We start from the raw sequence: 11,646 nt of genomic DNA, 5'->3' as shown, positions 1-11,646 counted from the left end.
GCATAATGCATACATAAAGTATGACGTATCGTGTGTAATAAAAGCAAATTACCCCTTAAAAACCATAAGGTGGCGCTACTCTTTTACAAAAATGTAAGCTCCGCCCCTCACTTCCGGTTCTATGGCTGCGGTTCTGAAACTGCTGGAGCTGCGGGTCTGCAGCTGGATATATCTCGGTGGATCAGGAAGCATGCTCTTACCTGTGAGGTTTGCATCTCCTCTCACAGACGCTGCGACAGCACTCATGAGGAGGAAAGCTCTCAGGACTCTCATCTGAAGGGTTCAGGAGTTTCTGCTCTTCTGCTCCTCGAGGACGAGAGTCTGACTGAAGAGAGAGAGAGAGAGAGGGGCGGAGCCTGAGAGACTCTCTGCTCCGATTGGCTGCTGGCTCTGGCACCGTTTCAAAAGGGAAAGAACAGTGGGTTAATTGGAAAGAGAAAACCTGCCACTAAAAGCGTTCTGAAGTTTTGATTGATCTCCATTAGATGAGCAAATGCTTCTCCTGCATGAGATCTCCTTCAGAAGAATAACGTCACAGTTGTTATTCTCAAGAGCTCGTTTCACTCTGATCAGGGTCTGCTGATTCATTGTTTTATTGGAAATAGATCATATCTGTCGCCTGAGATCAAGCCAGCGCTTGTTTCAAACAGCGACTTCCAGTAAATTGAAAGTGAAAGCAACACTTATTAAAGTCATCTCAAGCCGAACAAGATAGTGTACTCCTTGAAAAAGAAGCATTTTAGTAAAAATTATTTTTACTAAAAGTAACACTAACCATAACTCATACACTGCTTCAAAACTTGAAAAGGCTGAATATATATATATATATATATATGTATATATAAATATATAAATTCAGCCTATATATATATATATATATATATATATATATATATATATATATATATATATATATATATATATATATATATATATATATATATATATATATATATATATATTCAGCTGTGGCATGCTCAGATGTGCAGCATAAAGAGACGTGAACCGCCCCTAAAATGTTATTGGTCATCTGGGGTGCCATGATAAAATTCCACACTATGATTGGTCATCACCATGCCAGAGTGCCTTTCATAAAGCACAATTAGATAAAGCACATTTGTCAACAAGTCTTTCTTGGTTGTTTTTAACAAACTAGCTGTACACTGTAGAGTAGACCTATGTAATCTGGACTAGTCATGTGTCATGTTAAATGATATAGAAATAAAAAGACTAAAATAAAAATCAAAACTGAAATTAACTGGAAAACTAAAACTAACAAACAAAATCACTGACAATAAGCTACACAATAATTAAAAAGACATAAACACAAACTAAATTAAAAAGCCAAAACGATAATGACCTGTAATAACCATAACATGACATTTTCTTCAGTGTTTATGGAAATGAATGTCTTCTGTCATTCAGCCTCAGCAGACAGCAGCAGATTTGTCCAGACATGAACACAACCTACACATGCAAACATCTGATGCTTGTTTGTAAGCAAGACAAATCTGCCGCAACAGTTCAGTTTATTTCAGCAAAAAACACAAATATACAGTTTAAGTCGCAGGATTTCATCATTACAAAAGATCTATTTTTTACGAAAGACTTTCAAAAACAAGCCTGATCTACAAACACATAACCATAAATATTACAAACAATATATGAATGACAACAAGGTGAAATAAAACTTAAATTTAACATGAAAACTCAACAATGGTGATCTAGTGGAAAATCTTTCACAGACAAACGCTAATCTTTGCAGTGAACCATTACATCAAGGCTTGTGACATGATGGTCGTGCTCAGACAAGCATGTTTGTCAGGTGTGCTTTTGTGTGGTGAATCTTGCTTTTATCTGAACAGAGTTCCTGACAGGATCCTGACACGTTTCCATTCATTAAAAGGTATAAAAGCCATTGAATCGAGTGTTCTGGGTTCAGTATAATATAATATTAACCATCAGCAAAATACAATCAAATATTATGTGCAGTGGGGGATTATGGGAAAGATGGGTTTACAGATGTGAAGCTTGTATTTAGTTAAAGCACTTACATGAATCAATCAGTGCAAACCTGTTCATTGTCTGAGCTGTGAAGGTGGATGGAGGTCTGCTGGTGTCACTGATGAGTTTACACATGTAAACAGCGTGTGAAAATGAGTTTACCGGCTTTACTTCATGACAGGAATTCTACTGATCTCGGGTTTCTAGCTCATGTTGATCATCTCGTATTTGTCCTTCAGGCTGCTGTCCTCGTCTTCGTCCTCATCCTCCTCTTCCTCGGGTTCTTCGTGAGGTCTGTCGTTGTGGTTGGTGTGATGAAGCTCGATCAACAGGAAGTAGATCACAGCACCGGCGATGCCCCCTACCAACGGCCCGGCGACAGGAATCCACCACCAGTAATCTGCAGTGCTGTGCACACACCAAATTATCACAATATATCACCAAGTCATCATAATATATTATCAAATCATCACAATATATAACAGAATTATTATATCACCAAAACATCATAATATATCACTGAACCATTATATCACCAAATCATCATAATATAACACAGAATCATTATATATCTCCAAATCATCATAAAATATCACATAGTGATTATATCACAAAATCATCATAATATGTCACCAAATTGTCATAACATACCACTGAATTATCAACAGCATAATGTATCACTCAATAATAGTAGTATCACAGAATAATCATAATATATCACTTAATCATAATGTATCACCAAATCATCACAATATATCACCAAATTATCATACTATATAGCTAAGTCATCATAATAGGTTTTAAGATGGTTTAGATCCTACCTGTCCAACTGTTACCACTTTGTCTATTAAAACGGAGAACCACCTCAGTTAATGTCAGTAAAGTATGGAGTGCCGCAAGGATCTGTCTTAGGCCCTCTGCTATTTTCAATATACATGCTGCCCCTTGGTAATACTAGAAAAGATGGGATTAGTTTCCATTGTTATGCTGATGATATATTAACTATATATTTCAACAAGACCAGATGAATCATCTAAATTATCTAAGCTAACTAAATTATCTAAGCTAAATTTGGATAAGACATTATTACTTATTGGACAAAAAAACAGTACACAGAATATCTTAGATTACAATTGGCATTGAGACGGATGTACTGTTACTTCCTCTACAGTCAGTTATATTAGACAGCAACTTGTCTTTTGAAAATCATATTTCCCATGTTACAAAAACAGCATTCTTCCATCTTAGAAACATTGCCAAGTTACGAAACATGTTACCTGTTTCTGATGCAGAAAAGCTAGTTCATGCATTCATGACCTCTAGACTGGACTATTGTAATGCACTGCTAACTGGTTGTCCTGCATCTTCAATAAACAAGCAACAGGTAGTCCAAAATGCAGCGGCTAGAGTCCTTACCAGGTCAAGAAAATATGATCATATTACCCCAATTTTACAGTCTCTGCACTGGCTACCTATTAAATGCCGTATCAGTTACAAAATATTATTACTTGCTTATAAGGCCCTTAATGGGTTAGCTCCTGCGTACCTAACTAGTCTTCTACCACGCTACAATCCATCACGCTCCCTAAGGTCGCAAAACTCTGGACTTTTGGTAGTACCTAGGATAGCAAAGTCCACTAAAGGAGGTAGAGCTTTTTCACATTTGGCTCCCAAACTCTGGAATAGCCTTCCTGATAACGTTCGGGGTTCAGACATACTCTCTGTTTAAATCTAGATTAAAGACACATTTCTCTAGTTTCAAGTTTCAATTTATTTATATAGCACATATAAAACAGCCACACGACTGACCGAAGTGCTGTACAGAGATTCAAAACTATTAAAAGAATATAAAAATCAGCACAACTACACAATTCAAACAGGGTCTCGCCCTAATAATAAAAAAAGTAAATATAATAATAACACAAGATAAACAAAGTATAAACCCTTAGAAGACTAAGCAAAGACCATAATAGAAAATTATTTATAAGCCAAAGAAAACAGATATGTTTTTAGGAGAGATTTAAAAGTGGACAGAGAAGGGGCAAGTCTAATCTCTAAAGGGAGGTTATTCCACAACCGGCCCAACCACCGAGAAAGCTCGATCCCCTCTACGTTTGAGTCTGGATTGTGGGACTAGAAGAAGATTCTGATCACTGGATCTTAGCTGGAAGGGAGTATATGGATATAGCAATTCAGATAAATAGATAGGGGCTAGATCATGTAAAGATTTATATACAAAAAAAAGGATTTTAAAATCAATTCCGAATTTAATAGGCAGCCAATGAAGGGTCCGCAAGATTGGAGTAATGTGAGCGCTTTTGCGGCTATTATGAAGGAAGGCGATCAATTAAAGACTTAGAACTACCACAGTATAGTAAATCGCAGTAGTCTAAGCATGAGGTGATAAAAGCATGAACAGCCATCTCTAAAGTTTTATGATTTAAGAAAGGTTTGATTTTTGATAACCGGCGAAGTTGATAAAAACTAGAACCTATTACAGAGGAGATATGTTTGTTAAGGTTTAAGGACTCGTCTAACAAAACGCCCAGGTTCCGTACACGTGCAGATCTAAACACTGATAAACTACCCAGATATAGTTGCCTGAGAATTGTCAGAGGGCCCGAAAACAATCACCTCAGTCTTATTTTCATTTAAGGATAAAAAATTTTGGACTAGCCAGAATTTTACTTCATATAAGCATTTTAGTAAAGAAGGAAATGCAGAGGGATCATTTCTCTTGATAGGTAGGTAAATTTGGGTATCGTCGGCGTAAAAATGAAAAGACACCCCATGTCTTCTTAGAATGGTTCCCAGAGGTAGCATGTACAGAGAGAAAAGAGAGGGCGCCAAGATAGAGCCTTGAGGAAGACCGCAGGTTAGATGAGCAACATAAGAAGAAAAGTTACCTAACTTAACTAAGAATTTTTCTGTCCATAAGGTATGACTGAAACCACTTAAGGACGGTTAACAGGCGAAGTTGATAAAAACTAGAACCTATTACAGAGGAGATATGTTTATCAAGGTTTAAGGACTCATCTAACAAAACTCCCAGGTTCCGTACACGTGAAGATCTAAACACTGATAAACTACCCAGATATAGTTGCCTGAGAATTGTCAGAGGGCCCGAAAACAATCACCTCAGTCTTATTTTCATTTAAGGATAAAAAATTTTGGACTAGCCAGAATTTTACTTCATATAAGCATTTTAGTAAAGAAGGAAATGCAGAGGGATCATTTCTCTTGATAGGTAGGTAAATTTGGGTATCGTCGGCGTAAAAATGAAAAGACACCCCATGTCTTCTTAGAATGGTTCCCAGAGGAAGCATATACAGGGAGAAAAGAGAGGGCGCCAAAATAGAGCCTTGAGGAAGACCGCTGGTTAAATGAGCAACAGAAGAAGAAAAGTTACCTAACTTGACTAAGAATTTTCTGTCAGTGAGGTATGACTGAAACCACTTAAGGACGGTTCCTTTTATCCCCACATAAGACTCTAATCTAGATATCAAATTAGAGTGGCCAACAGTGTCAAATACTGCTGATAATAAAAAAGAATGACCACAGAGTCGCCAAAGTCTGTAGATAAAAAAATGTCATTTAGCACTCTCAAGAGGGCAGATTCGGTGCTATGTGCAGACTTAAAGCCAGATTGAAAAATTTCAGAAATACCGTTGCAACTGAGAAAATACTGGAGTTGATCAAACACAATTTTTTCCAATACCTTTGAGATAAATGGTAATACAGAAATAGGATGAAAGTTATTCAGAACAGAAGAATCCAGTGAATGCTTCTTGAGTATAGGAGTGACAGTAGCCACTTTAAAGGCAGCAGGGACAGAGCCAGTACAAAGACACTTATTAAAAAGAGACACCAATCCTGGCCAACAGAATCAACAATTCATTTAAAAAATGTAGGGTGTATGATATCAAAAGAACAAAAAGATAATTTGATATTAACAATGGTATATTTAAGTAGTTGCAGAGAAATAGGTTCAAAAACATCACAGGAAGCAAAATGCAACGACGTGATAGAGGGTTCAGTATGAGAAGGGCTTATGTTGGGTCTCAAATGAGAGATTTTATCAATGAAAAATCTCAAGAAGCTTTCACATAGAGCCTCAAAAGCAGTAGACATTGTATTAACCGGGGGATTCACAACAGCATTAATAACTGAATATAAAACCTTAGGTCTAGAGTAGGGATGTAACGATTCACTCAACTCACGATTCGATTCACGATTTTGATTTCACGATTTTTTTTTTTTTTTACAAAATACAATTTTTAAGACAAATTATAACTTAAATGTGTACTTTTATTATTGCTTGGACAAAATGCTGCACATTTCTTTGTGAAATTGAAATATAACCCTATAATAATATACTAATATAGCACTTGTATATTATTGCTCTTTTGTTGGTTTTGATTGCTTCTATTTTCCTCATTTGTAAGTCGCTTTGGATAAAAGCATCTGCTAAATGACAATATTTAAATATAATATAAATGTAAATAACAAAACTAAATTGAAATTTAAAAAAAAAAAAAAATCAAATAAATAAGTAACACAAATAAAATAAATCTCTTCATATAAACAAAATAAGGCTTTGTCTGTGCTCTTTCCATTTAAAATTAGAGGCAACCACTGCATTTTAATCATGATCCAAACAAAGATGCTGCATACATGCAACATGAGCAGTTTTTAATCTAAATTAGATTGCATAATTTCGAAATTTGAAGCAAAAACAGAATGGTTTGACTTCAGTTTTGTGAAACTATACATAAAAAATATCTGCATGAAACAGAAACAGCAGACGAGCTGAATGAGACGCAGATTCACTCTCTGCCAGCAGGTGGCGCTTAAAGCGTTTTCATTGCCGATTTTGAAAGCGATTTTGTGTTGCTTGTCAGTGATCTATGGCTCTGTGTAGTAAATGCCGCTCCATCTGAAAGCACGTGCTGGAGATTTACTACTAATCACCAGAAGCGGCTTTACTGATGAGATGCGCATGAAAATCACATTCGATTTTTTGCACAGCCCTACTAGACAGCATGTAATGCAAAGTATTGTCAACCCTCAACACACTCGCACCTGAACACCTGATCACACTCATACCTGATCACACTCATACATAAACACTCGCTCCGGAACTCCTGATCACACTCGCACCTGAACACCTGATCACACTCGTACCTGAACACACTCGCACCTGAACTCCTGATCACACTCGTACCTGAACACACTCGATCTGGAACTCCTGATCACACTCGCACCTGAACACCTGATCACACTCATACCTGATCCCACTCGCACCTGAACTCCTGATCACACTCGTACTAGATCACACTCACACCACACTCGTACCTGATCACACTTGTATTTGATCACACTCACACCTGATCACACTCGTACCTGATCACACTGGTACTTTATCACACTAACACCTGATTATACTCGAACCTGAACACACTCACACCTGATCATACTCGTACTTGATCACACTCACACCTGAACACCTGATCACACTTGTACCTGATCACACTCGCACCTGGTCACACTCATACTTGATCACACTTGTACCTGATCACACTTGTACCTGAACACCTAATCACACTCACACCTGAACAGCTAATCACACTCACACCTGAACACCTGATCACACTTGTACCTGATCACATTCGCACCTGATCACACTCGCACCTGATCACACTCGTACCTGATCACACTTGTACCTGATCACACTCGTACCTGAACATACTCGCACCTGATCACCTAATCACACTCACACCTGAACACCTAATCACACTCACACCTGAACACCTGATCACACTTGTACCTGATCACACTCACACCTCATCACACACACACGTACCTGATCACACTCGTACCTGATCACACTCGTATTTGATCACACTCGTACCTGATCACGCTCGTACTTGATCACACTCACACCTGATCACACTCGTACCTGAACACACTCGTACCTGATCACATTCGTACCTGAACACACTCACACCTGATCACACTCTCACCTGATCACACTCACACCTGAACACCTAATCACACTCACACCTGAACACCTGATCACACTTGTACTTGATCACACTTGCACCTGATCACACTCGTACTTGATCACACTCGTACCTGAACACCTAATCACACTCACACCTGAACACCTAATCACACTCACACCAGAACACCTGATCACACTTGTACTTGATTACACTTGTATCTGAACACACTCGCACCTGATCACACTCACACCTGAACACACTCGTGCCTGAACACGTGATTACACTCGCACCTGAACACCTGATCACTCATACCTGAACACCTCCATGCCCCATCCGGCGGCGGCGGTGAAGAGGCGAGGGCCCAGGTCTCTGGCGGGGTTCAGAGGGTAACCGCAGTTCAGTCCCATAGAGACGCTGATGCCCAGCAGGATCAGACACACAGCCAGTGGCTCCACGCCTCGAGGAGGACCGATGTTCCTGCCGTCCACAACCGCTAGAATACACATCCCCACCACCTGATAGACAGATGGAGATCGGTTATTCAGCGGTCACTAACCTAACCTAGTCTCAGCCTCAGACGTCATGCCCACGAACCGCTGGCTGAACATCTGATGCATATGGCACACAAAAGTGGAAACACTTCAGGAGTTTCGAAGTCATCATCGGATTGGTTCGATTATACAGGATTTCCGGGAGATGTGTGTCTTGCGTTCTTTAACGTTCTGCCTGGAAACAAAAATGCTGTGACACCAAACTCCCTCACGAAAGAAGAAAGCCGTCGTGTTTACAACTGTGACGACAAGTGCTTATCAGGATCAACTAAACGCTGGATTTTCAAAAGTATGTGAAATATTTAAAGTTCACGGCACAGAATCTTTAAAATACATCCGAGAGTTTTACACACCGATCTGTTATTGTGAACGAAACAAACTGTGATTGGTTGTTTGACATGTCGGTCAAACGGCCTCATGGGTGGGCTTTGGCCAATGAAAGCTGCCATGGATTCCAGACCTTTAGCCGTCAGTCTGAAGGTCTCGCTACGTGAGACTAAACCTAACCTAACCCAAACCCGAACTTCAGCTGAGCTTGTCATTCCTCTAAACTCCTGGGAAATTTAGGAAATAATTGAAAGTAGAATGTTGTACTGATGGTTTTTGATTCAGATCCACCATGCACATGCAAAATATTTAGACCTAAATTTAAGATGTTTGTGAATTGTATATAAAATTTCCATGCAACATAAACACACTAATAAACTTAATATATGATGCATATTTGTCAGACATACATCAATGAATCAGGTCAGATTTCTGCACTCAAAAAATCATGGTACAGTTCATTATAATAATACCAGCATGGCGCCGCAAATGGCAGCAAGGACGCTGAGCTCCGCGATTCTTCTATTGTTTTTGTTTGTTTGTTCTGTGTTTTGTCATTCTTCTTCTATAAGTTTTACCAGAGACAAACTCCTTAACATTAAGCAGCACATCCCAGACAACATTTTTCCGGTTTTTGATTATTCAGACGTTTTGTTGGACATTCTAGTCGGAGGTACAGCTGTGTTGTTCAAACGCGCGTGCAGACGCAGAAGAGGGAAACGCGCCCAGGCTATATTCAGCCTGAACAATTAATCTTTCATAATTATACATCGTCCATTTATATTAAACTGCACACTTTGTAAATAACATATCTGCACACTAATAAACATATCTGTACATTTATCTAAACAATTCATTTTTTTCCTATACTTCTATTTCTGTATATAGTACATTATTACATTTTTCTAATTTTTCTTTTTTTATTATATTAGTGTTATATTACATCCTTACTGTGTTATTCTTATGTATGTCTGCACTATCATGTATGTCTGCACTATGTTTGTACTTTCTTCTACACTGGAAGCTCCTGTCGTCAAGTCAAATTCCTTGTGTGTGTAAACATACTTGGTAATAAAGCTCTTCTGATTCTGATTCTGATTCTGATTATTAACTATTTTAATTGATTAGCAAGCCTTTGTTGGCGATTTTTTTTGTATACATTTAGTAAATATATATATTTAATTTATGTATGCTTCACATTAAGATGTCAGTTTGTTTATGTTAAAACTGTATAATTCAAATTTTATATGCAATTCAAATACATTAATCTTAAATTTAGGCTTAAATTGTTTGTTGAGCAATTCAAAGCATGACATGTTTATTTGGGACAGAAGGAGCTGAATTAGGTCACGGGTTCACACTGAATTGGTGTTTCTGCGTGGAAATGTTCAGCCGATCGATGTGCATTAGTCAAACGGCATCAGTCTGCGGTTGTGAAACACGGACTGAATGTGTGTTTTCAGTTCAGTGATGCACAGACAGACTGACCTGATCCACGAAACCACCCAGCACTGTCAGGTGTCTGCCTGGGTATGAGGCAAAGATGTGTCCTGTGGCGTTAATTCCTGTGACTGACAGAATCCCGCTGGTGAAGTCCATGAAGGCATCTGAACACACACACGCACACACGCATTAATCACATGCATCAAACATGTGGGAAACCTCTGGATTCTTCAAACTCACCGTAATACAATCCAAAGACTGCAGCCGCACCCACAAACGCGCCCAACATCTGCGCCGTCACGTAGATGGGAAACTTCCAGATCTTCAGCTTCCCCAGGATGACCATGGCCAGAGACACGGCGGGGTTCAGGTGACCGCCTGCGGACAGATATTTCCGGTCTAAATATATTTTAAGTATATGCTAAATATACACTGTAAACCAGGGGTGCCCACACTGGGTCCTGGAGGGCCGGTGTCCTGCAGAGTTTCGCTCCAACCCAATCAAACACACCTGAAGCAGCTAATCAAGCTCTTACGAGGCATACTAGAAACCTCTCAGCAGGTGTGTCAAGGCAAGCTGGAGCTAAACTCTGCAGGACACTGGCCCTCCAGGACCGAGTTTGGTGACCCTGTTTAAACAGTGAAGCTCAATGAAACAGTATATTTTTGAAATCGAAAACATTTAGTTTCAACCGTCATATACCAAAATATATTTCAAAATGTATTTCAGTGGCGAGAAAACACATTTCCAGTCTTATAGACATTAAAGTTTTTCTTCAAATGTGACATAGTCAAGTCAAGTCATCTTTATTTATATAGCACTTTTAACATACAGATTGTATCAAAGCACCTTTAACAGTATTAAACAGGAAAATAGTGTGTCGGTAATGCAAAAGGATAATAATAAACACTCAAAGGGTTATTTTATTATCACTGAGATACCATTATAGTTTTTGTTAATATTTTTAATTATAAATTTCATGATGATTTTAAAGTTTAATGATCGTTTTGTGTTATTTTTAGTTCAATTTGTTTTTATTTTTAGTACTTCAAGTTAAATTAAATGAAAATGAGAAATGCTGCCTTGAAACTAGCTGAAAGAAATAGTTTTTTTTTTTTTTCATTTTATTTTATTTCAGTTAACATTCAAGTAACAATTATTTATGAAAATTTTTTTTTTTTTTTTCAAATACATTTTTAAACACATTTTAAAATATTCACCCACACTGTCACTTACATGCACACAAACGCACACACACACACACACACACACACACACACACACACACACACACACACACACACACACACACACT

The 11,646-nt window shown here is 38.3% G+C and overlaps 2 protein-coding genes and 1 long non-coding RNA gene across 3 annotated transcripts in view; all 3 read right to left on the bottom strand.

Annotated features, from left to right (window-relative positions):
- LOC107704188 (hepatic triacylglycerol lipase-like) overlaps positions 1-700 on the bottom strand; it is a 9,368-nt gene extending 8,668 nt beyond the window's left edge. The window contains exon 1 of the mRNA XM_016507075.1: positions 201-700. Within this exon, the coding sequence (XP_016362561.1) occupies positions 201-273 (73 nt within the window). The 5' untranslated portion in view covers positions 274-700. The remainder of the gene's footprint in view (positions 1-200) is intronic.
- Positions 701-1,480: 780 nt separating this feature from the next.
- Positions 1,481-11,646, bottom strand: part of LOC107704209 (aquaporin-9-like) — an 11,485-nt gene continuing 1,319 nt past the window's right edge. The window contains exons 3-6 of the mRNA XM_016507097.1: positions 10,571-10,708; positions 10,376-10,494; positions 8,322-8,524; positions 1,481-2,412 (exon numbers count right to left, since the gene is read on the bottom strand). Of these exons, the coding sequence (XP_016362583.1) occupies positions 2,208-2,412; positions 8,322-8,524; positions 10,376-10,494; positions 10,571-10,708 (665 nt within the window). The 3' untranslated portion in view covers positions 1,481-2,207. The remainder of the gene's footprint in view (positions 2,413-8,321; positions 8,525-10,375; positions 10,495-10,570; positions 10,709-11,646) is intronic.
- On the bottom strand, positions 8,005-8,214 carry LOC107704210 (uncharacterized). Its single transcript, XR_001635924.1, has 3 exons — positions 8,196-8,214; positions 8,108-8,139; positions 8,005-8,043 (listed from the first exon to the last, which is right to left on the bottom strand). It is a non-coding gene; the product is annotated as an uncharacterized LOC107704210 (long non-coding RNA).

This window comes from Sinocyclocheilus anshuiensis, unplaced genomic scaffold (assembly GCF_001515605.1).
Source record: "Sinocyclocheilus anshuiensis isolate Anshui unplaced genomic scaffold, SAMN03320099.WGS_v1.1 scaffold1228, whole genome shotgun sequence".
Classification (NCBI taxonomy): domain Eukaryota; kingdom Metazoa; phylum Chordata; class Actinopteri; order Cypriniformes; family Cyprinidae; genus Sinocyclocheilus; species Sinocyclocheilus anshuiensis.
Note: the sequence above shows the minus strand (reverse complement) of the source record. Positions and strands in the feature narration are given on the sequence as shown.